This window comes from Rhododendron vialii, chromosome 6a (genome assembly GCF_030253575.1).
Source record: "Rhododendron vialii isolate Sample 1 chromosome 6a, ASM3025357v1".
NCBI lineage: Eukaryota > Viridiplantae > Streptophyta > Magnoliopsida > Ericales > Ericaceae > Rhododendron > Rhododendron vialii.
Genome location: NC_080562.1, coordinates 4,824,953 through 4,852,919, shown reverse-complemented (window position 1 = coordinate 4,852,919; position 27,967 = coordinate 4,824,953). Strand labels below are relative to the sequence as shown.

At 39.0% G+C, this 27,967-nt stretch overlaps 2 protein-coding genes, 2 long non-coding RNA genes, 1 other non-coding gene and 1 pseudogene across 7 annotated transcripts; 3 read left to right on the top strand and 3 right to left on the bottom strand.

Annotated features, from left to right (window-relative positions):
- The first annotated feature begins 523 nt into the window (after positions 1-523).
- On the top strand, positions 524-3,465 carry LOC131328291 (octanoyltransferase LIP2p, chloroplastic-like). Its single transcript, XM_058361252.1, has 3 exons — positions 524-853; positions 1,232-1,386; positions 2,487-3,465. The coding sequence occupies exons 1-3, from the start codon at positions 524-526 to the stop codon at positions 2,818-2,820; spliced, it is 819 nt and encodes a 272-aa protein (XP_058217235.1). The 3' UTR covers positions 2,821-3,465.
- A 107-nt stretch (positions 3,466-3,572) lies between these two features.
- Positions 3,573-5,805, bottom strand: LOC131331106 (allene oxide synthase 1, chloroplastic). The gene has a single exon (XM_058364945.1). It carries the CDS (start codon positions 5,570-5,572, stop codon positions 3,989-3,991), a length of 1,584 nt encoding a protein of 527 aa, XP_058220928.1. The 5' UTR covers positions 5,573-5,805; the 3' UTR covers positions 3,573-3,988.
- Positions 5,806-12,103: 6,298 nt separating this feature from the next.
- On the bottom strand, positions 12,104-15,166 carry LOC131328290 (octanoyltransferase LIP2p, chloroplastic-like; annotated as a pseudogene).
- A 240-nt stretch (positions 15,167-15,406) lies between these two features.
- On the bottom strand, positions 15,407-20,420 carry LOC131331105 (uncharacterized). The gene is made up of 3 exons (XR_009201317.1): positions 19,381-20,420; positions 19,046-19,302; positions 15,407-15,892 (listed from the first exon to the last, which is right to left on the bottom strand). It is a non-coding gene; the product is annotated as an uncharacterized LOC131331105 (long non-coding RNA).
- A 275-nt stretch (positions 20,421-20,695) lies between these two features.
- Positions 20,696-24,871, top strand: LOC131331103 (uncharacterized). Of its 3 annotated transcripts, XR_009201316.1 has the most exons (3): positions 22,965-23,663; positions 23,775-23,890; positions 24,377-24,871. It is a non-coding gene; the product is annotated as an uncharacterized LOC131331103 (long non-coding RNA). The 3 variants fall into 3 exon arrangements; XR_009201314.1 differs by lacking the exons at positions 22,965-23,663; positions 23,775-23,890 and adding an exon at positions 20,696-20,776; XR_009201315.1 differs by having other exon boundaries at positions 22,965-23,890.
- On the top strand, positions 20,890-20,979 carry LOC131331676 (small nucleolar RNA SNOR75). Its single transcript, XR_009201478.1, has one exon. It is a non-coding gene; the product is annotated as a small nucleolar RNA SNOR75 (small nucleolar RNA).
- Positions 24,872-27,967: the final 3,096 nt, after the last annotated feature.

Sequence of the window (27,967 nt, the reverse complement as noted above, 5' to 3'; positions counted from 1 at the left end):
AATAGGAAATATATGCCATGCGACTCATGCCGAATGAGAGAGAAGAGGGAGATGTAAATAATCGAATATTGCGACTGATTTTCCAAAGACAATTTCGGCACAACCCTCAGCCAGACTTCTAACTCCTTGCCCTCACTATTGAAGCAAGGACCAATGAAGGGTGAAGACTGAAGAGGGCTGAAAAAAAGCCTCCATATATTCGGGAACCATTCAAGAAAACACGGAAGTTGTTTGAGGAGTAACAAAGAGAGCCTTGATTGCTTTATGTACTCTGTCCTTGGATCCAGAGAGCATGTCAAGTGGATCAAAATCATTTATTTATGGACCTCTCTCTCACGCAATTTCAATGGGTGGTGCATTTTGAAGTGGCTTGTTCTTTTGTTAATGGCACTTCCCTCAGATATAGTCTCGAAAATGGAAGAAAGCCACATTTGGCTTTATCTCAAGACATAGGCAGACTTCCTCCTTAACGATACCACGGGGAAAAACTGAATGATCAGATATAAGAAGTGCAACATTACTAATGGTGTTGGCGTTGGCAGCATCAACTCGCCATGTTCACAAAGGCCATTCTTTTCAACTGACTTCAGAAAATCCCTGGATACATGGACACATGTCCCCGCATCAACATGTCCAGATCCTTTTTTTTGAACAGCAACATGTCCAGATCCTAATATTGGGGAGATTGCATGCTGCACATTTAGTTGCTCTGCAATTTCCCTTTTTGGGGCTGAAACAAGGTCTTGAGTTTCTTTCCACAGACGGCAGTCGTCCGAGGTTAGAGATGAATGGCCATCCCCAGTTTCAGAAACATGAGGTAAGCAAGGACAAGATTAACAGCTCCTTCTCCTCAGTAAATCCAATTGCTCTCATCTTGTTGCTCCAAAACCACCTCCATCTATTCCAAAGCTCAATTTGGTAGTCCAATAAGGTGATTTTGTGATTGTAAAACTGCTCGTTGGAGCCCTAACTTGTAGAAAATCCTTATTCGACCCTAAACACACCCTTAATGTCAATGGGCGGAACAATATCATGCCGCTCAACTTTAGTAGGAGATGAAAACTTCAAACAAAATGCTATTTTGTCATCATATACTTTCCACGATCAAATTGGAAACGCTACCATGCATAATGCTAAGATTGGTTAAATACTGTCAATTAGTTAGTGAAGCCCTTCTTGCTGTATCTACTATCTAGTGCTTAACATTTTGCACATTCGTTTTGTAGCGTAGCTAGTAATGTACCCCATTCTCAATCTCCGCTACCACAAGATGGATCTTCATTGGTACTTTAGGGCACTTGAAGAGGTGGTCATTCGTGTTCTTTTTTCAACATTTTCTATCAAGGCTTCCCGGATCGAGGGTATGACTGGTGTTTGGGTAGGTGAGTTACAAATCCTTGGTAATTTAGTTCTTGCTTTAGTTTTAAAGGTGAAATAATTAGGATATCTTGTTTTATGTTTGCTAGGAGAGAAAGGGCGTGAAAGTTGGAGAGAAGTGTAAGAAACACAATCTCCTTTCTCTTCTTTGGTTGAGACAAGTGAAGAGAAAGGAAAGCATAGATTATCTTTTACGCTTGTTGATGTACTTGTGCCTCAAAAATAGTACTATACATTGATATCCGTCTTGCATACTCCAGCCAAAAGTGGAAACTTACCACTCGCTAACTTTGGTATCCAAGAGGCGATGGGGTTCAAAAATCTATTCAAAAGTAGGTCTTATGGGATTCGAGCTTCCCTCCATTAATCCTCATTTCTCTCCCTCAAGCTTCAAAAAATAGATAATTGTGAAGAAGAGAGTTCAATTTCATGTTCATTTGTCTTGCATGTATTCAGGACGGAATAGGTCAGGGCGCCAATTATGCCCCGAGAAATATCTGAGAATAACATAAAATTTAAAGAAAGAGAAGCTTATGCGTAGAATCTTTTGGCTCCTTTCTGCTCTTCTAATCTGGTCAGACATAGCAACAATTGGGTTATTTTTAAGCAGCATAGCAATTATTTGGTTATTTGTATAGATCTTACCTCTTTCTTGAGGGAAAAAGTTCATCAGTTGTTTCTACAATCCTGTGATCATGAATAACATCTCTACGTTAATAATATCAAAATTTTGTAGTTTGTCTAGCCAATATAGAGTCTTTGTGCATATAATACGGACTCATGTCACACAACATACTGCAGATAATAGGTGAAAATTGGTGATTCTTTTGGATATAGTCTGTAGTACAAGTTAAGATCCTTGTTCAAAATGCATAGAGAAGTCCATTATCCTGCGAAATCTTAGAAGATGACTGTTGTGTTTTGAGGAAGATCAGCTACATGGCATCCTTCATCTCGATCTATGCATTTTTTCTGACTAATAATTGCATTTTATCACACTTTTACCAATAGTGCTCCATACAGTAGTAGTATATGCCTTCTTTTTTGGTTTCTCGAAAAATAAAGTAAGCTTTAGGAGTCTAATTAGTTGGATTCTTTCAGGAGATCAGAAAATTAGCAGCTATTGGGATACGAGTATCGCAATGGATAGCATATCATGGCTTAGCACTGAACGTCAACATTGATCTAGCTCCCTTTCAAAGGATAGTTCCATGTGGGATATGTGATCGTCGCGTTGGAAGCATAAAGGGATTGCTTCGAGAACATTTGTTGTCCAAACAATCTGGAATGCATCGTAATGATGATAGCAAATTGCTTGATATCACTCACAAATCCTTGGTCAAGGAGTTTTCTGAAGTATTTCAAGTTGAACTCCAATACAATGCAATCCCCAACTTGGAGTTACCAGAGGGGGAGCCATCAACTTTGGTAACTGGAAAATGAATTTAGCTTGGGGCCAATCACAGCTTATCCGGATCATTTCAGGCAGAGAAACAAATTGGTTGTAGGACACTGTTGAAATTTTTGCGGGTTCTTAAAAGTGTTGCTATGGCGATAACAAGAAATAGGCGATGCATCATCCTTGGTGCTATGTACGCTGACTTGACTTGACACATTCATCCGATTGAATCCACAATCAAAGGAGGACCGCAAGCTCAGGGCTCGACGAAACACAAAGTATCAACGTTAAGAAACTTCTTGGGTTAGCCGTGAAAGAAAGAGCTTTGCTTTCATTTCTCCATGTATATATTCATAGATGAGTCTACTAAAAGAGGGACCAGCCTTGGGAGGAGTGAACATTTGGGAAATGAAGTTGGAATCGGGTCAAATCTTGTGAACGGGCGGGCATGTGTTGGAAAAGGCTTGGACTGGTCATTGCTTTTAAAAATGACCATTGAAAGGCGAATTCTAGTATTTAACATGTGATCTGACTACTAAAAATATACCGGGTACACAAGTGGATCACACTTCCCTGCTAAATTCGAAAAAGCTTTCAAGAACTATTCTATGGGGACCATAGCATTCTCTGGTACGCGAAAGATTCAAATCCCAATCATTAACCTTTTTCATTTCATTACTTTGTGGTGGTTTGCTTCGGCAGCGTGTCTTTAAGCCTGTTAAATCGGTGTGTTTTTCGTAATAACTCGTGTCTTTTGCTTTTCGGGTGATTGAAAATGAAATGCTTTACTGTTAGATACTAGAAAAAAAAAACTTTTTTATTACCTTTGTTAGAATTTTCCAATTTGGGACCACCACCACCACCAGGTCCACCACCCCCAAAACTACATTTCTCATATCCCACACCTGATCCAACCCACTCTAACTTCATTTTTACCAAACTAACCCTTCACATTACTCCAAAACCTAGATCACACGACAGCAACACCGTTCACCGCAAGTGATCATCTGGTGCTCCTGGACTATTGCCATAAATGTGCAGTAAAAAACAGGCCCGGAGAGCACTGGGAGCGTCAGGCCCAGAGAGCAACACGCAGCGATGCTCCCGGTGCAAGTAACTTTCCCTGCACCGCCGTTACTACAAAACCCAAAAGCGAAAAAAAGCAAAAAAATAAAATAAAAAAATTTTAAACAAAAAAACAGCCACCGACTCTCAGAAAGAAGCTCTCTTCAACGACGTGACGGTGACTTTTGCCCCCAACGGCGACTTCCCAACCTCAATCTCGAACGAATCATACCTCAGGAAGAACTCCACCACGAGCAGCCTCGACATCAGCACCACGAAATCCTTCCCGGCGCACTGCTTGTTCCCCGTCGTCGGGCTCTCCGTCTCCGGCCCGTTGCTCCACAGCACGTGCCTCAGCAGCCTCTCCCCCTCCTCCCCGACGAACCGGCCCGGCACGAACTCCTCGGACCTCTCGAAGATCTTCGGGTCCTTGGTCGCGAACGGCTGGAACCCGAACAGCATCTCCCCTTCCCTCACCTCGAACGCCGCGTCGTGGCTCTCGATCACCATGTCCCGCTTCGCCCGCCCGAACTGCAGCGGCACGGGGGGCTCAATCCGCAGCGACTCGTACACCACCGATTTCATCAGCTCCATCTTCTCCATCGACCCCATCGTCACCTCCCCGCCGTTGGACCGCACGACCGACCTGATCTCCTGCGCCAACTCCGTGTGCAGCTTCACCCCGGCCCTCCCGATCCACTTCATCATGTTGGGGAAGAATAACTTCATACCTCCGAAGGAATTAAAACACGTTGCGAATAACAAATTGTGACAGGCCTCGTCGCGCGAAACCCCGATCCGTTCGGCTTCGTCGAGGATTGGCGTTGACGCGTTGTAGAAGAAATCGTAGAGTCGTTTGTAGTCGTTTTTGACGAGGAAGGGAGGGAGGCGGAAGCTGTGGACGGTGAGTTCTTCGATTAGTTTCGGTAAGCCGAGGGTCAGTACCGGGCCTATCTGGAACAAAACCCACTTGGTAACCAGTTTAGGACCGTCCGTTTTCAACGGGGTGTCGGCGGGGTTAGTCCCGTATAAGGATCCGGCGAGGAAATTGAACGCGGCCTGGTCGTTGGCGTCGCCGAAGCTGGACTTGCCCTTCTCAGCCAGATCGGATTCGAGGGTCTCGAAGAGCGCGGTGTAGGCGTCGTGGAACTCGGGTATGACGCGGTCGCGGCTGGACTTGAGGAGGAAGAACATGAGGCGCTTGAGCTTGCCGTGGGAGGGCTCGGAGGGGTCGAGGTAGGAGAGGACGCGGTAGCCGCCGGTGAGGTCGACGGAGGGCATGTAGGTGCCAGTGAAGAGGTCCTTCTTCTCGACCTTGGTGACGTCGAAGAGGACGGGGAAGCTCTTGCCGTCGAGGAGGACGACGACGTTCGGGTTGGCGGAGATGAAGGGGCCCGGCGGCATGTTGGCCCGGAACACGGTGGACTGGTACTTCTGGATGCGGGACTTGAAGTAGTCGTCGCGGCCCTGGTTGTAGAAGTAGTCGAGCCGGTCTCTGAGGGGGCCGATCAAGGGGAGCCCGTAGTTACCCGGGATTTTTCGGATCGGGAGGCTTGTGGGTTTTTCAGCCTTCGCCGCCGTAGACAGCGGCGGCAGGGCAGATGGTTTTTCCGATGAGACGGAAGCACGGATGATGAGGCGGTGGGTGGGGTGGCGTGATGTTAAGTTTGGTGATCTTTGTGAAGGGAATTGGAGGTGGAGAGAAGGGAAAGCTAGAGAAGCGGATGCCATTTTTTTTTTCAGAGGACTCTGCAATGAAGGCTTTCGACCGGTATTATACTAGTACTAGTATTTTGTTTCTGATTGGTTGATTGAGAAAGGCAGAGAATGAAAATGAGTAGGCTGATGTTAATAGTACATGAAGAAGATGTAGTAGCTGGTGTTGTATTCCTTTTCTTGTTCAAGTGGTCAGGAGGTGTATGTATATTTATATAGGACACGGGAACCCGCAGTAGCGAGGGGTGTAGTGCGCGATCGGAGCCGTTTTATGTATACGTATCGAATGTGGACGAGTGGGAGTGGTGATTTGTACAGTCATAGGTGGTTTCGTGAGGTGAGTCGTGAAATGAGTGCATTTAGACTAGTTTTTTTAAAATTTTTGTAGTATTGTGATTTTGTGGTGAGTGCAAATTCAACTTTCCTTTTGGCTTGCTTTTTGCTGCACCATATGTTACTCATGTTCTATTTTGAGAGATAGGTGTTGGTTGGTCGGAGCCGACTAAAATTTTGGGCTTGGACGGAGGAGGGTTAAAGCACACGCTCCGTTCAGTAGAGAAGAGTTGACCGGTGTGTGTCGGGGATAAGAGATCTAATCTACACTGTCGCAGGTGTCTGAAAAAAATCCTACTCACAGCATTGATGCCACTCAAGTACTAGCAAAAAAACAGATGGAAAGGAGTCGTTCTTTTTTGTTTGTTTGTATTTTTGGTACTTGACCTTGTTCGGTTTGAATTTTGAGAGAGATTTTTAAAAGTAGGAAATTGACTTCTACACATCCCTTTTTATAACACACACTCTTTTTTTTGTCTTTATTTGGTGTGAATTTACTCTATTGTCTCTTAATGTGTAAAAAAATGAACTTATGAAAGGGTAAAAAGATAAATTCACATGAATAAAAACAAAAAAAAGAGTGTATGTGGTAAAAAATGAAATGTAGAAGTCAATTCTCTAAAAGTAATGAGAGAAAAAAGATAAATATAGAGAATTTATTAAAAGATCTTAAGAGTTTTGAGTCCTCCAATTATTCTCACATTGTTGCAGGATCAAATTTGCTTGCGGTACTAGTCCTGAATCAAATGTAGGCCTTGTTCTCCGAAGGTTTTTTTATTTTGGGGGGAAGTTGTTTCTCTTATTTTGTCTTTATTCGGGGGTTTTTCGCGTTTATTATGAATTATTTATTCGACTCAACAAGATGAATAAAAAAAAGTAAAAAAATTTACTTCTACCCAATTATTTTTGAAAATATCCAAGATAAAATTCAAAAAATCGGCTTTTGGGGCTTCATATTGGATATTTTCAAAAATATTTGGGTAAAAACTTTTTCGATTTTTCGATTTTTCTTCGAGACGAATCAATAATTCACAAACGCTAGGCGCAAAACTAACAAATGCGGAAAAAAAAAATTCGAATAAGGATAAGACAAAAAAAAGTACCCAAAAAAAAAAAAAAAACTAAGAAGAACAGGGCCATGGTGTGAGAGATATTTAATCGTGCCGGTGTCTTGATGGGATGATAGGATATTCGTTGATGATTGTTCAACTGACTTCTTTCCGAGATCTGCCGAAAGTCTATTTGTAGTCACATTGAGGAGGTAACTACCTTGATAGCCGCCGCCGCCTCCTCCTCCTCCTCCTCCACCCCTTTTAGTTGAAAAAAAATCCGCTAAAAGATCACTGCAAAGAAACTTGTACCAATTAATTGTTCTGTTGAATACTTTTACCGGCAAAAGTATATTTTTATTGGTAAAATATCGAAACAAATATAGATCATTAAAAATGCTAACCGACAGTTACAATCACTTAGATTACATGAGTGCAATTCAAACTTGAACTGCAGATAAACCATTTCCGAAAGTCCATATTGGAATTGGCTACATTAACTTATGACTACATACAAGAAATTTATAAGATTTGTTTGTCGAGCTAACTTCTAAAAAATCAGATAAGATTTATGAGACTTTAATAGGAGAGTGCTACGGAAACCAACGAGGCACACTGACAAGAGCCACCGACGGTCGTGCGGGTCCACTTCGACCACCGGACGGCTGATCCGAGTCATTCAAAAATTTAAAAAAAGAAAAAAAGAGTGGGCCTCACGAGAATTAATGATATCCGATGTGCGTAGGTGCTCGATCCAAACACCTTAATTTTTCATATATATTGTCCCTATAAGCAACACCAAGCTCCCCCAAAAGCATCTCGGATTTGGGACAGAGGATCCTGAGTCCACGTTTTTGAGCAGTTGGATCAAAAATTCATGCATTTTAAAAGTCAAAAGCAGAGGAAAGTGATGGGGAAAGTCAAAGTACCGTGTTACCGAGTTTGGCTTCCGTCCACGCCCAACGTTGTTTTCATGGGTGCGCCTACGGTTCCCCATTACGAGCCACGGTCCAAACATCTGCTTCACGTGCCTGCTATCCATGCCTCTGCTTTTTAATTTATTTTTTTTACAAAATTAGCATATATTTTTTTAACCCAAATGCTTTGGCTACACTATTTTTAAAAAGGGGAGGTGGGAGTATTTTATTCACCCACCTAATCAATCAGCTACGTACGAAACCATTCCTTAAAGAAAATCATCTCGATCGAATGTGTAAATTACTGCTTGATTAAATCATTCAACTCTCGATCAAGTTCTACACCAAAAGTTGTTGAAGGTAAAACAAGTATTACCGGTTGATTAAGTTGATTTTCTAGAAAAATAGTTAGATTTTAACAAGCCTTACAAAAGGAACGACTCTGATCACCGAAGTAGAACTTAATTAGTGCGGACCTATACAATGTGGGAGACGTTTATTTACTTTTTATGTCGATGATCGAGATAGCACATGGTTACAATAGCATGAATCATGAATGTCCATTTTGCATTGTCCAAATGTTTGATTTATCAACTTTTGGTTTTTGGTAAAATAGAGGCATTCATGTGCAAGGCCAGGTTTGCAATAGTTTGATTTAATTTTGATTGTATTTTTCTATTTTTAAAAGTTTAATGAGTTTTGGATGGAAAAGGTAAATAATCAAAAGTTTAATTTAAATTTCAGTGAAGACTAAAATAAGTCAAAAGAGATACTAGTATTTTTTATTTTTACTTCTTTTCATCTTTTTTGAACTTTGTTCAAATTCAATCCAAATTTTTACACAATGGTCTGAATGGAGTATTGTTTGTCTTGTCGAGACGAATTTGGAAAAATATAACGTTTCAACGAAAATAATACTTATCCACCAACAACACAAATTAATAAGCCAACTACAAGAAATAAATGCGTCCACCAAACTACGTTGAAGTCCTTGGATTATCCCTAATCTATTGATATCCCTATGTATTGAATGTGCATATTGGCCTGATTCGGGCACAAGATCAGCCATGGATTTTGAAGATCTTCTTCCATTTAACGTTGTTGTGCATACTTATGAACCAAAGACAACTCAAGTATTTAATGCAGTACAATCTCTTCTTCCATTAGGAAAACCAAACAAAAGTAGTATTACCATTAATATTATTGGGTATGGGTAGATGCTGATACAAATTGGTTTTTTATTACCTACTTTGATGACACTTTACTGAGCAAGTGTGCACAACACTATCCTCAGTTTCAATGTACGCAACTCATCCTAAATCGTCAAAGGGCCCTTTAGCCAAACTTTCCTCGAACTTTTGACACCATCTTTTTTTTTCCCTTAATTTTTACTATATTTGGGTCAAGTTTTTGCATAATAGTTTTCGTCTCGATGAGAGAAATAGGTGAGGTATAAAAATATAGACCAAAGTTGAAAAAAGCTCATATAAGACGACCAAAAAAATCAAAAAATGACAGCAAAGTTGTCCAAAAACAATTCTATAACCACACACAAACACATACACATGTTCCTTCACAAGACATGTGACCTGTGAGCCTCACACAAACTGAAAGTGTACTATGTTTTTTTGGTCTTTTTGTCTTCTTATATGAATTATTTTTAACTTTAGTCTAAATTTTTACATTTTTTTAATTCCTCTCATTGGGACGAAACATATGATGTTTGATATTTCACTCAAATCTAGTAAAATTTAAGAAAAAATAACCATGTCAAAAAGTCCCCGAAAAGGAGAGGAGTACCAAGTTCAATTTGAAAAGGTAATATTAACTGTCTGGGATTTGAGATCAAAATAAAAAATGTTGAAAAAGCTAGTCATCAATTAATTGCATTGTTAAAGTTGCCCTGGGCACAAGGAAAAGCATATTAAATGAGATAAAATATTGGTAAACATGATAAGCCCTCGATAGTGTATATAAATGGGCTTATCGATACCAATTTTGTCTGTCTTTCGTGCATAACTTACTTTAATTAGATGATATTGCGCGGAGTTGATATTTTTGGCTCTTACAAGTTAAAAGTGAAAAACAAGGCATTTTGAACGCCAAGGAAAACAATTCGGGATCATCCAAAGAACCAAGACCATGTGGCACCCCGCCACCAAGTCCCAAGGAGCTTTTAAAGAAGTGTTGAAGAGTGTTCGGGATTTCAAAGGGGTCGTTAGAAGAAGAAAACAATTCGGAAGTTTTCTGCCAGCGATGTACCGGTACTGCGAAGCTGTGGTACCTGTACACCTCGGATAGATTTGGTCCAAAATGCTGAGAAACAAGACCTGTACTAGTACCGGGGTTTCGTGGTACCGGTACAACCTGGGAAAAATCTGCGTTTTTGTACCCGACTGCACTTTGACTTGGGAGTATTTTGGACCTTTGTAACCCGACTTTGAGGGCCTATAAGTACTTTCTAACCTCATTTTAGTAGGTTATCTTTCAATTTCACTTCTCTCTCTACCTCCCTCCTCTCCTTAGCTCTCACTCTCTCTTTAAAGAATGTTGATTTCTAGGGTTTGGAGGCTTGTGTTTTTCATTAAAGTTGTAAGTTAACTCAAGATCTTTCTTAATCTAGTTTTTATTTTCGTTTTTGTGAATGTTTTCGTATCTCTCCTCATTTCCCTTCATGTTTACACCCACTATGGGTGAGTAGTGTTCAAGGCTTGGTCATGGGGTAATTTTCTACCCCATGATTTAGGTAGTTTAATGGCTTCTTTCATTTTTTGTGCTTAATGTGGTTTGTGAATGGATTAAGTTTATTTTTATGTAACAAAACCTAGGGTTGTTAACCTCTTTGATTATGTGTAGGCAAGGACTTGATCTCTTGCCACATATAATGCTTGGAGCTATGTCACTCTAAGTGTTTGCAAAATGCCTCAAAGAACTTGTTAAGCTCTAATCTTTGGTCTAAACCTAGAGATGTTAACTTCTTTGATTGGGTGTAAACAAGCCTTTTGGCACACCCAATACTTAGAACCATGGCTCTCTTTGTGTTCGATAAAATGCCTAAACGAGTTTTCATCCATTTTCAAACCCCGTTGTATGAGTTAAACTTGATTTTCATGGTTAAATCTTCCGAGTGGGATCAAATGACAATGACTCTCATTTGAGTTATCGAAGAGAAGCATTGAACGGCCTAAGGTATGGGCGGAATGAACCCCTAGACCTTGCCGCTTTTAATTTCTAGTCAATCTTCGTTTTCAATTACGTTAGGAGGTAGAGAGAATTCCACCACTCAAAAGTTGGCCGTCTCAACGCCAAATCTAAAGGTTGGCGGTCCTAACGCTAAAAACCCTTCGTAAATCAAACCTTCCGGCCTAGCTCTATTGACTCCCTGTGGATTCGACCTCGGACTTCCGAGTTTATTATGCTATAACTGACCTAGCCCTACGCTTGGGGCGCTCTTTATTACGACGCATTTTGGTCGAGCAAGCAAAACACCAAAACTATTGCCCCCGGGACAACTATTAGCGGGACCAATTGTAAATTAGTACTTCCTCCGTCCCAATTTGTCTCTCGTCCTATCCTAACCGGCTAAAAAACTAATTATAACTTTTAATTGGTGATACCGATTATATGCAATATGGATCTTGTTTGATAAATCTCAATGAACTCTTTTAAACGACGTTTTTAAAATTACCTAAAATATTATAGATTGCAAGATATAATCAATTGAAAAGTGACATAGACTTCCAAAAAAGACAAAAGAATTGAAACGGAGGAGTACATTAAATAACAGTAAAGAGAATCTAAAGTAGAGAAAGGAGAGGCATTCCCATTATAAAGGTCGTCAAAAATACCTCTCTTTCGAATTTCCGTTTGACCCAAAAAAAAAAAAACCTCTCTTCCCACTAATACTCTTTTTTTTTATGAAAGTCGAAAAGATAATTTCGACTACCAACTCACTTATAGGCAATTGCACTTTCCACTAATACTCAAGTTCCCATTTTTAACCCTATCAGTCTATTGTGAAGACCTTTTCTTCTTCCTTTTTCCACCAATATTGTGAAGACTTCAAATGACTACCTTTCAATGGTCATTTAAAAACCAATTACAAGTGTATGCCTTTTCCTACACGACAGTTCACAACATTTGACTCGTTTCCAACTTTCATTCACTCATTTCCCAAATGTTCCCTCGTTTTCCAAATGCTGGCGTTTAAAGAATGGCATAAATAAAAAAGATGGACAAAAACGAAATGGGATAGAGGTAATATTATATAGTGAAAAGATTCGGCAGAATATGACATCTTTTTTTTATGGTCAAACGGAGAGTGTCAGAATATGACATCAATAAACAGTCAGACTAAGTAAAATGTAAAAGATGTAAGGAGTGTTTCACTTTTGAAAAAAAAAATTAATTTCAAGCTCAAAAATTATATATTTACGCAAATAATTTTTCTATCAATATCGATCTTGTTTGATAGATATCATTAAAATCTTTTAAACGGTGCAAAAATAATTGAAAAAATATTTTTTATTTTCATTATATTTGAGTTTGAAATTACCTTTTCTTTTCAAAAAATACTTTTTTACAAAACCGGAACACCTCGTAGTACGCTATAAAGAGATATACAAGCTTCCTGGGCTGTTTGTTATGTATTGCATAAAATAATTTATGATTTGTCATCCCGGGAGAAGAATAGCCCCGCGCTCTAGCCGACTGATCCCGTTGATCATAAAACAGGGACAGAATGTGTCACATTAGAGGTGGACGATTAGAGGTGTCCTCTAACCATCTCGATGAGGCTATGCGAGAGGGGAAGACTGCTCGCCGGAAAAAAGATCTAAAGTCAGACCCCGGTCCTCCCACCAGACCAAATAAGTACTCTGTAGTGCGGCTCGTAGTCCGGCTATGCAAGCCTCATATTCAGCGGCATTGTTACTGCCTGCCAGTGGAAGGTTTTCTGCTTTCAGTCAATCTACGCAGAGTGAATCGGTCCCTAAGGAACCCCCGAAAGGGCCGCCAACCGCAACGAGAGTAACCGGTTCAAGAGTAAGCACTGTTGGATAGAAGACTGGTATAGAATCAGCTGTGGGAAGAGAAGACCACGTAGCCTTGCTATTGCTTGATTGACTTCCGCTTTGCTTGTACTTACCAATTTGCTTGAACTGTGTTTTTTGCACTTTGACTGGGTGGACAGGGGTGCAGTTGCTGAGGATTTCTCGATCGTAGTAGATCTGGCCTCGTAACCGGAGCTCGGAGCGCGAAAACAAGAGCAGAAAGCGAAAGCGTAGAGGCTGATCCCTCTTTTCCTAGACTCAGCTATGATATATATGTGAAGAAATGTAACCCGAGCTCTTTCTTTCACTGCTAACCCCAAGAAGTTTCTTGTCGAGCTTGCGGTCCTCCTTCGCTTGTGAATTCAATTGGATGAATCTGTCAGGTCAAGGTAAATGTACGTAGCACCAAGGATGATGCATCACCTATTTCTTGTTCTCACGGCCTCGCCATGCAATACGTAAAAGAACCCGCAAAAGTTCAACAGTGTGCTGTGATTAGCCCCAAGCTAAATTCATTTTCCAGTTACTAAAGTTGATGGTTCCCCCTCTGATAACTCCAAGTTGGAGATTGCATTGTATTGGAGTTGAACTTGAAATACTTCAGAAAACTCCTTGACCAAGGACTTGTGAGTGACATCAAGCAATTCGCTATCATCAATATAATGCGTTCCAGATTGTTTGGACAACAAATGGTCTCCTAGCAATCCCCTTATGCTTCCAACGTGACTATCGCGTATCCCACATGGAACTATCATTTGAAAGGGTGCTAGATCAGTGTTGACGTTCAGTGCTAAGCCGTGATATGCTATCCATTGCGATACTCATATCCCAATAGCTGCTAATTTCTGATCTCCTAAAAGAATCCAACTAATTAGGCTCCTAAAGCTTGCTTTATTTTCAAGAAACCGAAATGGAAGGCATAGTACTACTGTATGAAGAGCACTAAAAGAAATGCATAAATTGTGATGTAGCTTTTTTCTAATCAGAATGCCATGTAGCTGATCTTCCTCAAAATACTTCAACAAAAACAGGTAACTCTATGAAAACAGTCATCCTTGAACATTTCACAGGATAATGGACTTCTCCATACATTTTTTAACAACAATCTTAACTTGTACTATGACTATCCAGAACAATCACTAATCACCTATTATATACATGATTTTGTGTGACGCGAGTCCGTACTAGATGCCCAAAGAGTCCATATTGCCTAGAAAAAACTACCAAATTTTGAAATTACTACAGTAGAGATGTTATTCATGATGAGAGGATTGTAGAAACGACTGACCAACTTTTCCCCTCCAGAAAGAGGTAAGATCTATACCAATAACCAAAATCATTGCTATGTTTCTTAACAAACACCCATTTATTGCTATGTCTGACCAGATTACTAGAGAGATGAATGCAAGAAAGGAGCCAAAAGATTCGACACACAAACTTCTCTTTCTTTAAATTCTATGAGCACGGAAAGTGGAAACACGCTTCTATAATTCTCAGATATTTCTCGGGGCATAATTAGCATCCTGAGCTACTCAGTCCTGAATACAAGTAAGATAAATGAACATGAAATTGAACTCATTCTTCGCAATCATCTATTTTTTGAAGCCTAAGGGAGAGAAATGAGGATAAACAGAGGGAAACTCGAATCCCTTAAGACCTACTTTTGAATAGATTTCTGAACAACACGTCCCCTCCAAAATGGAAGGAGTGGGACACCAAAGTTAGCGAGAGAAGGTAAGTTCCCACTTTCGGCTGGAGTATGCAAGACAGATATCAATAAAGTACTAGTATAGATTTTTTGAGGCACAAGTACATCAGCAAGCGTAAAAAATAAGTTATGCTTTCCTTTCTCTCTGCTTGTCTCAACCAAAGAAGAGAAAGGAGATTGTGTTTCTTACTCTTCTGTCCAACTTTCAGGTCCTTTCTCTTCCCTTTCTCTCCTCGCAAACATAAAACAAGATCTCGTAGTTATTTTACCTTCAACACTAATGCAAGAACTAAATTACCAAGGATTTGTAACTCACCAACCCAAACGCCAGTCATACTCTCAATCCGGGAAGCCTTGATAGAAAATGTTGAAAAAAGAACACGAATGACCACCTCTTCAAGTGCCCTAAAGTACCAATGAAGATCCATCTTGTGGTAGCAGAGAGGTACATTACTAGCTACAATACAAAACCAAAGCGCAAAATGTTAAACACTAGATAAAGCGAGAAGGGCTTCACCAACTGATTGACAGCATTTAACCAATCTTAGCATTACGGATGGTTGCGCTTTCAATTTGATTGTGGAAAGTATGCAATGACAAAATAACATTTTGTTTTAAGTTTTCATCTCCTACTAAAGTTCAGTGGAATGAATCATTCCGCCTCTATTGACATTAAGGGTGTGCTTAGGGTCAAAATAAGGAAGTGATGAATACAGGTCACACTATTTCTCACTGCCTCACTCTATCACTTGGTTACACTTTTCTACGAGTTAGGGCCCCAACGAGCATTTTTACGATCATAAAACTCAATCATCTTATTGGACTACCAAATTGAGCTTTGGCATGGATGGAGGTGATTTTAAGAGCAAAAAGATGAGAGCAATTGGATTTACAGAGAAGGAGCTGTTAATCTTGTTCTTGATTACAATGTGTTTTTGAAACTGAGGATGTCCATTCAACTCTAACCCCAGAAAGTGCCGGCAGTGGAAAGAAACTCAAGACCTTGTTTCAGCCCCAACAAGGGAAATTGCAGAGCAACTAAATGCGCAGCATGCAATCACCCCAATATCAGGTTCTGGACATGTTGACGCTGGCCCGCTGGGATACGTGTCCATGTATCCAGGGATTTTCTGGAGTCAGTTGAGATGAATATACTTTGTCAAAGCCCTTCATGGGGAGTTGATGCTGCAACACCAACACCGTTTGTAATGTTGCACTTCTTATATCTGATCATCCAGTTTTTTCCCATGGTATTCTTAAGCAGGAAGTCTGCATATCTGTTGAGATAAAGCCAAAACGTGGATTTCTTCCATTTTTTAGATATATATCCAAGGGGAATGCCATTAAAAAGAGAATAACCCGCTTCAAAATGAACCAGCCATTGGAATTGCGTGAAAGAGAGGTACAGAAATAAATGAATATGATCCGCTTGACATGTTCTTCGTATCCAAGGACAGAGAACATAAAACAATCAATGCTCTTTTTGATACTCCTCAAACAACTTCCATGTTTTCTTGAATGGTTCCCTAGTATATAGAGGCTTAGGTGGTGGGGGTGATAGCATCAGTTGTATGATGGGAGAGGTGTTTGAAGATGTACTCAGGTCTGTGATTCATACATATGATGGCCCATTGCCTAAGCACAACGAATTTCCTACACCTCATTGCTGAAGCTCTGTTTTCAGTTCAAGATTACTTGATCGGCTTCTCAAACTTCAGAAGGTTGATATCTTTGAATAGAAGCGGCAATTCATGCCTAATACAACTTTATTTCTCAGCCTTGTATGGTGTTTAGAGATCTGGGTGAATACTAAGTGTTGGACAGATATATGAATCCGCATTCATTGCCTTTGGATGAAAGCTTAAAGATTGTGAGAGACTTTTTGATAGCTGCAACTGAAAAGGACTTGAGCATGATGATTTGTTTTCGGGCCTAGGGAAGAGGAAGATATAGAATTTCCATACAGAAGTGTATTTATAAAGTCAACCGCCAAAATTTCAATTACAAGGCATCTTTTATTGACCTTGATATGAAACCGTGGAATAAGACGGAACGCAATTATGAATTGGACCAGAAGATACTAGATAGTCGGCTGCAATGCTCACCTTATGAACAGAGAGCATCAAAACGAGAATTCTGCGTACATTGAAGCTTATATAGCTGCACATTCAGATCAATCTAACACCGTGGAAGATGCTTCTGATGCTAGAGATCCTGCTGGTAACATGTCTTTGTTTCAGGACTCTTTTTCTGCATCTCCATCTTTATTTGTATTACTGTATACATACGGGGATGCACGTTGATCTTCTCCTCTCCTTTCCATCCCCCCCACCGCCCCAACAACCCCCCCGCCCCCCCTTTTTTTCAGCCCTCTTCACCCTTCATTGGTCCTTGGTTCAATAATGAGGGCATTGAGTTAGAACTTAGAAGTCTGGCTGAGGGTTGCGTCGAAATTGCCTTTCGAAAATCAGCCCAAAAATGGGATTATTTACATCTCTGTCTTTTCTCTCATTTGGCATGAGTCACATGGCATATATTTCTGATTTGACGCCTATATTTGAAAATCATTCTAGCTTATAGGACTTAAATTAGTTGGTGGCTAGAACAACTCTTGCAGGATCTCTTTCCTTCTCAAGTTCTCTCGGCCTATCTTGTACCTGTACTTATCATTAAATTCTTGGGGGGTTGGTACATCATTTAAACTTTCTCTAAGAAATTTTCGAGTATATTTATCGTATTCGGTTTCCTTTATAGAATTTCTTGACCTACGCATGAAGTAAAAAAACGTAGTGTCCCCCATACTGAACTGACTGCCATTATTAGTATCAAACCAATAGCGATTCATATAAGCTAAATTTTCAAATCGATAATTAGGCCAAAGAAAAAATTTGCATTTTATGACTTGATCTCTATATTGACCACAATATTCTCCCTCTCCCTATAGTTTTGTGAGGCCCTTGAGATACTGATATCGATGTTGTAGTTATTTTGTCATGGCTTATTTTCATGCATATCAGCTGCAGGTATGTGTGAGTGGGAAGGACACTTCTTTGATCATCCTTTTTTTAGGTTTTTAGTATAGAGGGCAAAACAGAATTGGAGTTTGTTGATGCCTTTCTACTTTCGCAAGGCGGTGAATCTTGTCTATTCGGCAGTTGCTAAAACCACAGAGAACTATGCCTCGAGGTTTATGGATGGTTAGTCTTAGACATAATGGAACCTATTCGTAAATGCTAATTTATTTTTTCAACTCTACAGCCTGCCGCTCCTCTCTGACCACCATTGTTCGCACACTCTTTTCAGTTAAAACCGCCTAAAATTCGTTGATTTCAGCTTCCAAGTCAAAATAACTAGCCAACCCAACAATTTTCAAAATTCCTCTTGTATGCCACATCTCCTTTCCTTTTAGGCATTTTGATTGTTTGAGGTGCATACGAAATACGCCTGTAAATGGGTGCTACTAAATGACTCAAGGGGTATTAAGCTAACCAATCACAGTTTTATCTCCTTACTGCAGTTATGAGAGCTTAAAAGAAGTCACAAGGAGAAAAAGACATCAAACTCTTCCTCTGCAACAAGGAAAGTGACTTATCAACTACTTGACACCCTTTCCCTCTTGAATCCATATGCCCTATTTACTCATACAGCTGGATTCTTGAGTAACCTTGTGGAAGTGTTGGGTGATACTAATCAGCAAGAAGATTTATTTACCCTTTTGCTGGTGAAACTTATCAGAAAAAGGAAGAAGTGAGGAATGGGACAATTGACAAAGCCAAATATGAGCCCAGGTTTTGCAGATTTACACAATGTTTGGAGTGCTTTTCCTATGTCGCATTTGTGCCACCATGGGGCTTATTCAAGCAATGACATGGTGCTGATGAGCCCTACCCTGCTACCACCACATCAACTTGATACGATGAGCAAATTATAAACTTCTACTAATGACATGGCATCCTAAGCTACGTTCTCTAAGTAAACATTTCGAAATGTGCTTGTAATCCCTCGTTTCTTTTCCATTTCAAATGGTAACAGAAAAAGGTGGCGCCCTCTTGTTCGACAAAGCCAACCCAAACATCGATTTGGTAGAAGTTCACGAAAAACCTAGTTCAATCAAATAGAAAACTTCATTGGATTATGTCTTCACCCATCCAAACCCTCTTTATCTAAACCCTAGACTGAAGGTTTAGGACAATGCACTCCATGAGTAAATTCCATAGTGCTCAAGATTCCACACCCTTCTCTCCTCAATATTTATAAGCTCATGCTTCTTTGTGTTGGTATTATGGAATGCAAAGAAAGCGTGTGATAGCATAGAATTATAGAAAGACATACTGATGCCAGGAAGAGTTTAAGAGATGAACAACATAAACTGTTAAAACAGTTGATACCAAATTCCCGGCATATGCTTGTAAGTTGGAGGTATAATTTACCTGACCAGGCCCATGGTACGTAACTTCACCACCGCGTTCCGTTCAGTAAACATCATAAGGAGCGTTAAATCAAAATTCAAGTAGTCTTCTGACCAGTACCCAACGTATAAACCGGGTGGTGTTGTAAAACAATCACGGAGTCAGAAAGGTCTTGGTTTATTTCGACTAATGCCTTCCTCTCCTTAACTATGGACTTCTGCCAAGACCATGCTTCAGATTAAGGAACTAGCACATTGTGCATGTCATAGCGGTCACACCTGTAATAACCCAATACTAAGTATCACAAGATGCAAATAAACCAAAGGTAAAAATCATGCATCGCGGCAATTTTTAACCTTCTTTTCTGTCTACAGCTTATCGAAGTGGCCTCCCATTCTTTGAAATTTGAGACTCGACTACATTGCAACGAGACACTAAAGGGACTAGATTTATACAATCTCTGTGAATTTTTTCCGGTAGTGCATGTTTGAATTGAGGCCAAACTGAGATTTGGCACAACAATCATGCTCTTATATACTCCACCAAGCAAGGGATGTCTCAAGCTGGAGAACAATGCATAAGAGCACAAATTACCAAATCAATATCAGCGAACCCATTGCAATATATATCGAAACAAGAATTGATCTTTATATTGCTTACCAAAGAAAATTATCAAACCCAGTCATTGATTGGTTGTAACTCAAATAATTATCATAATTATCTTTATATTAGAACAAAAATTGAACTTCAGGAACACCGCAGTAAGTAGTATCTTTTAACCGTAAAGACCCACTAACATTCAATGAAACAGAAAACGAAAAGGCGAAAATCTAAAACAATCTTAAGAAATTAAAGGGAGACTGGGGTGAGAATTCGCAACCAAAATTAGAGGAAACCCGTTTCTTCTTGAGTACGTAATTGGAGCGGAAATAGTTCCTTGATAAATACTATCGAATCCAAAAATTGGACAAAGGACTGAACATAGTAATCGAAATTGAAAACTAGTGTAATTAAAATATTGGGAAAGGAGAGAGTTACCAGTTCCTCGTGTGGAAGAAGATGGCGCTAATGTTGTGAAGATCGCGATATCCATACGACAGCGTTGAATATGACAGGGAAACGGGTTTGATGGTTTTCATTCAGTGTATCTGAACCTATTTTAAGAAACAAATATAGACAGAAATACATCAAGATCAAGTATCAATCTGAATCCAATTGACATGAATTTTAACATGGTGTACTCCTATAATGATTTCTACAAAATGACTGTCTCAGATCATTGAAAATTGAAGCATACAGGTAGAAATTCTCTAGGAATTGAAGACGCCAGGTTAAGGGAAGGAGACGGGTTCGATATTTTTCATTCAGTGTGGCTAGACCTATTTTAAGAAACACAAATAAACACAAATGCATCAATATCAGGTATAATCTGTATTCGATTAACATGATTTTATATATAATTTATGATTTTAGTAATTTATACATAATAAACATCTCAAATTGTTGAAATATAAAAAATATAGGTAGAGATCCTTATGTTTAGTCACCCAAGAGCTCTTTGAACTATCGTCTCTTTAAAACGACGATGTTTTGAGGCACTTCGCATTGTGAAGATGAGAAGTCTGTTGAATTTTATTTTTACTCTTAAAAAAATCCCTTTTTTATCTGCCGCCTATCTATAAAGCAAAAGCAAGTAGCGGCCGCTCCATAGAACAGTTGCTATGGTCCAAGTCCAAGAGTCATTTCTTTGAGGTATACTTCTCATGCCTCTACTCTTTCTCTTTGATTAGTTTTATGGGTTTTACCCAGTTTCAAAAGCGTTTCTGATTTCAATTGATCTGTTGATTGCTGGATTAGAGTGGGTTTCTCTGTGATGATTAAAATGATGACGAGTCTGATCTCTATTTATCCATTCCGTTCACCCATGACGACAATGAGGCATTTGTCTGAGAGAAAATCCCCTCTTTTCTTTAGCCTAGTGTGTATGGCAACCTTAATGAACAGTTACATTGAGTTTTATTTCTTTACTCGTCTGGCAAGTCGTTGAACGTTATCCTTAAATGTGTTTGGTTAATACAGTGGGATCTACGATTTTAGATTGAGCTTATCTGTTGTTTTAATAAATCATATTGGAGGGTAATGTTTACCCACTTTTCGGTGGATGAGGAGATTTATTTTCATTCAAGTGGGTCGTTCTAACCCAGCTTGCACCCATACAGAAAAATCTGATCCTAAAAGATTGTCGCAATGCACTGTGCCTGCATACACGTATAGTGCATGATGACATGGTTGTTTGGATGTTGGGTGGGTATGGACTATGGACTCTGATTTTGTTCACTCACTTGGCATGTCGGGGAATGAAACTCCCTCTTGTGGCTGGTTAAATTAGTAGGACTTGCCTTAACATTTTAATCAATTGGTTCTGTTCATTCTCTTGTCAAGTGGTTGGACAAAATCAATTTTAGTGCATCTCACATGAAGCCATAGTTTTATCTTTCATGAAAGTATTATGAACTTTGAATTTCGAATTTGAAGATAGTTTAGATCACGTTTGCTGGTTTTATCCATTTTCAATCACTCAGACTGAAAATGGCTCCAAACTCTAAGCCTATCGCTTGTTTTATCAACTTGTCAGGTGAATGAGGAAATTTGTTTTCATTCAAGTGTTCTAAACAAGCTTGTTGAGTGCATTGCGATTCTGATTTTTTTTTTTTGTTTCTTAGCCATATTGGAGCAACATGAGACCGACCCTGTTATTGTGCTTGTGTATATAAGCAAAAAATACTTTCTCGATGTGTTTACATGTTTAGTGCATGATGACATGGTTGTTTGGAAGTTGGATGCTTATCGACTCTAATTTTGTTTACCCACTTGACATGTCGTTGAATGAAACTAACTTTTGTGGTTGGTTAAAATAGTAGGGCTTGCCTTGACATTTTAATCATTTGATTATGTTCATTCTTGTGCAAGTGGGTGAACAAAATCCGTTTTAGTGCATCTCATATCAACGGCCATAGTTTTCTCTTACAAAATCCGTTTTAGTGCATCTCATACCCACGGCCATAGTTTTCTCTTGCATTAAACTATTATGAATTTTGAAATTCAAATTTGAGGAATTGAGATCAGGTCATAGTAGCTTGTTTCATCTATTTTCGATCTTTAGAAGGAAAAAGGCTCCAAACTGTAAGCCTATCACTTCTAATGGATTATATTGTTTGGTGTCCTTTGGTCTTTATGATAGAATGTAGATTTAAGCATGTTAAAGAATCTACAGTCGTCTTGTCAAATCTGACATATCGAGGCAAACCCACTCTCATAGATAGGAAGGATAGAATGGCATTTGGCATCATTGTTGTTTAAGTATCATGTTTTAGAAATCAAAATGTAACATAGGAGTTTCTTCAACACAGATGTCATCTTGGGGATGTCAAGTTCTATTTAAAGGTGCTTATATTGCAATTGAAGACTTAGATACTTGGCATCTCCAAAATCTGAACTACTTGTAAAAAAAATCTGAACTTCATCTGGAAAATTACGACTACTTTTACTGAAACTTAGCACCAACATATTTGTCCTTTGACTTTCCAAGTGGGATGACTATTAAAATGGGAATCTCCAATAGTCCTTTTTCTTCGATCGATGCTATGACATGGGACACATGTATATATATAACAACATGGTATATTGCTTTTGCTATGCCAAGTTTTACACCCAAGTTTATATGTCAAAAAATCCCCATGGAGACTGACATTTAAATGGGAGAGAAACAAACTATCGTTTCTTTACCATAAATAAGGGTGTCAAACAAAAAATGAAATCTTCAAATTTGGAGATTGCGAAATCTTTCTCGGACTTAGGAGCAGCTCCAACACTGCCATCATGATCAGCTTAGAGTGGATAAAGACAAAGTAACCAATGGAGTGCTAGATCACCTGTTTCTTTACCATAAATAAGGGTGTCAAACAACATATGAATTCTTCAAATTTGGAGATTGTGAAAACTTTCTCGGACTTAGGAGCAGCTCCAACACTGCCATCATGATCAGCTTAGAGTGGATAAACACAAAGTAACCAATGGAGTGCTAGATCACTCCAACGACCGGCCAACTTGAAAGAGAAATCTGTGTTGCCATTTGGAATATGAATTCTGCTGCCTAATTTGGCAGTTCAAAAATTGGTATGCCAGATGATAAAGTTCAACATTATTTTGTTTGGCCATTCCAAAGTTAAACCTTGAAGTTTGAATTTGGGGGATTGTTGGAAATGGGGGTTAAAAACCTGTGGTAATATAAGGAATTTGGCACTTCATTTAAAGTCTATTTTGCAAAGCTTGTTCTTCATTGTATTATGCAATGCAGGTTACAATGCTTAACAAAAGCAAATACTTTAAAACTCTACGAAGTCCATTTTGCTGAATGCCAAAAGTTATTTTAGCGTGAGGATGCAATGTTGGTTGTCAAAATCATTCTCATTGGACATCTTCAAGAAATTAATTTGCAAGTCCTTTTTAGCCTTTTAAAATTTGTTAGTTAAGAACTCATGCAAGCATCGCCTGTTCCTTACTGATGTAGAACCTTATTTAGCCTTACTTAAGAACAGCTCCAAATGAGGACAAACTGCGAATTCTGCCAATTGTTGAGGTAAGTGTAACTAATGGGATTTATTAGGTTGGAGGACAAGAAATTCTTGCAATGAGAGTTGTGTCGAATGACCTCTGTCCTCATTTGGGCTATGTGTAACTTCCAAAATAGGATGCCCATATCCCTCTGATTATCTTAGTGGGTGAATTTGAATTTTGAAGACATTGGTTGGTGTTTGTTTCGACGAACAAATTGGAAGAGTATGGATTCAAGGGATGTTTATGGAGGTAATGTAATTGCATCCTTTACACTTGCTTTGTATGAGCACTTCCATGTTTGTGCATTGGATGGTTTTGTTCCCTCTATTAGCCGTTGTTGGCTTACGCAAGTGAAATAACATCTGATTCTGGGATTATGTCTCATCTGCCTCTTTATGCCAGTTAGCATTGAATGGAACATAGAGTGCCTGAGGATTTGTCTATCAGTAACAAACCAAATTCTTTTGTGTCTCATACTGGGAAAAGCCTTGCATTAACCATTGGTCTGGCCCTTGGCTGCTAACGAAATTACCTTGAGCGGAAAGATTACTCATAGTTACCAGTGAATGGAGAGTCCTAAAATGACATTTATGGTTTGTGAATTAAGTGCAGGTTTGAATTCCAAAGCAGTGGAATTTACTCAGTTTTGATTCTTTTGGCTATTTGGTTATGCAGAAATACGTCTCTCGTTGCCAATCTAGCCTTTGTACTGTCTTATGTGATTCAGTTTTACAGGGGAGCAATATGGTAGCTTGTATTGGAGACTAGAAATCGATTCTCTAATATCCCCCTCTCTGAAGATTTGTTTACTGAAGGAGAGGATAAAAGTTCACGTGTCTCAAATGTACCTGTCCATTGCTGCAAATTTGAAAGCTTTGACTATGGAGGGATATGCATGAATATATGTCCAAGTTGCGTTGCCCGATGCTAGGGGTTGAAGTGCAAGCACACTTGGTTAGCTTTCTCTGCTTATATCACCGAAAGCAGTGATTGGTCTCTTACCTGTAATTTTTACTCTATTTGTTGTTGGCAAAGTTTTCAGAGACGAAAACGTTGGGCAAGGCTGTTGACGTCTCATGAGGCAAAGCGTTGATTCGAATATTTCTGTATACTTTCCACATGTTCCTCTCTGCCTTTCCATTGCAATTCGTGTCAATATTTGTGTGAATGAAGAATTCATGTTGGTATTAAGCATCCAATATCATGCGCCTCCTGTGTTTTTCTGTGCTATGATCTCTCTCATGGGACCGTAGATTTGTGGTTCGGCAACTACTGTTTTGTGGTTTTTTTGCAAGCTGTTGGATGTGAACAGCTCCTTATGTTACGCCGGTAAAGGAATAAACAAAAACTTAGTATGTTATGCTACTATAGCTCGGATTCATTATGTTCTGTTTCGATGGAATTGGAGTTGGGACCTGTGCTGCGCCTGAAAACGACACTTTTTGAGGTCAAATTTGGAGACAAGCCAAGACACCACATGCTACTATAGCTCGGATTCATTATGTTCTGTTTCGATGGAATTGGAGTTGGGACCTGTGCTGCGCCTGAAAACGACACTTTTTGAGGTCAAATTTGGAGACAAGCCAAGACACCACTTGGGCCGTTTTGAGGCCAAATCCCGAGCCGTGGCAAACTTACAACCACTTGAGCTTCTTAGTCGAGCTAAGACTTAACTCATGCGGTACACAATGTGAAAATTCTAAACCTGACGAGCACACAAAAACAACGGTGTGCCTTTCTTCTCAATTCTTTCCTAAGCGCGGCTGAAACTCGAGAGTTTGCTACTTTCATACTATGTCTTAGTTTTGAAATCCTCCGGGTGCTTTCAATTCTTATAGGACCAATGCATCAAAGCTTTGCTCTAAAAATATAGGCCGGTGTTGAATTGTCTAATACATGGTTCTGTTCGTAAATTTTGTCTCCATTAGCGGACGATGGAATTGGTTCTCGAGATTTAATCAAAGTGCTCGTAAGTTATAAATATCGAAAAAAGATTCGAACTTTGTCAATTGTCGGTTCACCTGTCTTTTGTTTTTTTGATCCGCGTCGGTTCACCTGTCCAAAAAGCAAAAATAGAAAGAGTAGTACTCCTTCCTACTACAAAACAAAGTAGTAAAAGAAATGAGGCACCAGAATGATCGTCCATTTTGCTTTCTCTATGTACTATAACTATAAGCATCAGGAACAGTAGTCATCCTGACCAACGGCCTCGATTAATTATGACAACTGGTATTTGACTATAACACTCCACGAGGAAAAAATATCCAATGCCCCTGGGATACTGTCAGTTCTCTTTTCAATCGCACATTTTTGTGGAGCTCAAGATTAAGTACGAAGATTCCACAACAATGTATGGTGGAAAGAAGCTTGGGGCACCGCTACGTGGTGTCCCAAAGACATTGAATAATCTCTCATCAAATTTACGGTTTGCAAGAAAGGCTAGAGTTTTGGCGTGTACCGGTGTACCCTGCTTTCCTCCGTGGAGGCAGGAGTTCAAGCCCTGCAAAAGGCACGGATGGAGTTCAGGACTATGAATAGCTTTTGAACTCCTATAAACTCTATAAACTAATCCCCTAAGAGCATCTCCAATCCATCCAAAATAGAGGATGGATGTAACACATTGAGGGGAGATTTTGTAATTTATTCCATTTTTTCTTCACTTTTTGTACTTTTTGGGAGAATCTTTGAGGGACCCATCGTCCTTTTTAGAGTTTTGGAGGAATTTTGTACTCCAAATTTACTTTTGCTCCTCCATTTTTAGAGGACCAAATTTACTTTTGGAGGACCAAACTCTAAAAAGGACGGTGGGTCCCTCAAAAATTTTAGAGCATCTCCAATCCACCTCTATTTTTTCAAAATAGAGGATGGATGTGACACATTGAGGGGAAATTTTATAGTTTATTCTCTTTTTTCTTCACTTTTTGTACTTTTTGGGAGAATTTTTGAGGGATCCACCGTCCTTTTTAGAGTTTGGTCATCCAAAAGTAAATTTGGTCCTCTAAAAATGGAGGACCAAAAGTAAATTTGGAGTACAAAATTCCTCCAAACTCTAAAAAGGACGATGGGTCCCTCAAAGATTCTCTCAAAAAGTACAAAAAGTGAAGAAAAAATGGAATAAATTACAAAATCTCCCCTCAATGTGTTACATCCATCCTCTATTTTGGAGGAAATGGAGATGGATTGGAGATGCTCTAAGAGTATCCACAGTGGAATAATCAAAATCAAAATGTTGGTAAGGTTAGCAATATTTGTTCAAAAAAGTACTCACATTGGAATAACCAAACTTAATAACCTCTTAGCAACTCATCAAAATTTGGCCTTTGAATAATCAAAAACTAGCAACATTTTGCCAATAACCAAATTTTTCTCTCTCAATCAAGTACACCATCATTACACAAAAATATTCTCTCTCTCTCAACAATGTTTTCAAAAAATAATTTTAAAAAATTGTATTTTTCAAAATTTTTTGTATTTTTCAAAAACCTTTTTTTTTATTTACGAAATACTGTTTTTTTTAAAATTTTAAAAACTGTAAGTAAATAAAGTGTGTGTTTTTAAAAAACAGTTTTTGAAATTTCAAAACTATTTACAAAACTGTTTTTTTGGTAAACGGTTTTTGAAATTTCAAAACTCTTTTTACACAAAATCTGTTTTAAAAAACTCTATTTATAGAAAACTGTTTGTTTAAATACAATTCTTTCAAAATTTCTCAAAATTGTATTTATAGTTTTTAAGTGAACAAAGTGCGTTTTTTGAAAAACTGTTTTTTGTTTTCAAAAACTTTTTTTTATACAACTATTTTTAACATAAACTGTTTTTTTCTTCAAAAACTGTTTTTTCAAAAAATATGCGCGAAATGAAGGGAAAAAATTTGGAGGGCTCATTGATTTTGATTATGTGCAAGAAATAACCAATGTGGGATTTAACATTGCTAATTTTAACAATCTCTAAATGGATAATCAAAATTTGATATGACATATTTTGATTATTCATATTTGTTTATTTCACTGATACTCTAACTCCCCGCTGATGATGTATAAAGTATAAACTGTGAAAAAAAAGAAAAGGGAAAAGGGAAATAGAAAGGTTAAAGCTGTGCATGCCGCCACGTGCGCGGACTAAAAACTCTCTTCGTTCCAACCCCGTAGTCCAAGGAAAGGAATCAATTCTTAAAGATTCTTCCGCCAAGCCAACGTTGGAAAATCGCCCACCAATAAAAAAAAGTCCGTGGAAAGTTCCGGGTAAAAGCTCCACGTGTCCGGCTTATAACTTTCCGCAGTTGGACCCACACGCTGCCCTCAGCACAAATACAACATGTGAGAGAGC

Coding starts and splice junctions, on each gene's coding strand:
- LOC131331106 (XM_058364945.1), bottom strand. CDS start 5,572: ATGGCATCCGCTTCTCTAGCTTTCCCTTCTCTCCACCTCCAATTCCCT.
- LOC131328291 (XM_058361252.1), top strand. CDS start 524: ATGGTGTTGGCGTTGGCAGCATCAACTCGCCATGTTCACAAAGGCCAT. Junction 854..1,231: donor TTAACAGCTCCTTCTCCTCA/GTAAATCCAATT, acceptor TTTGTAGCGTAG/CTAGTAATGTACCCCATTCT. Junction 1,387..2,486: donor ACTGGTGTTTGGGTAGGTGA/GTTACAAATCCT, acceptor TCAGGAGATCAG/AAAATTAGCAGCTATTGGGA.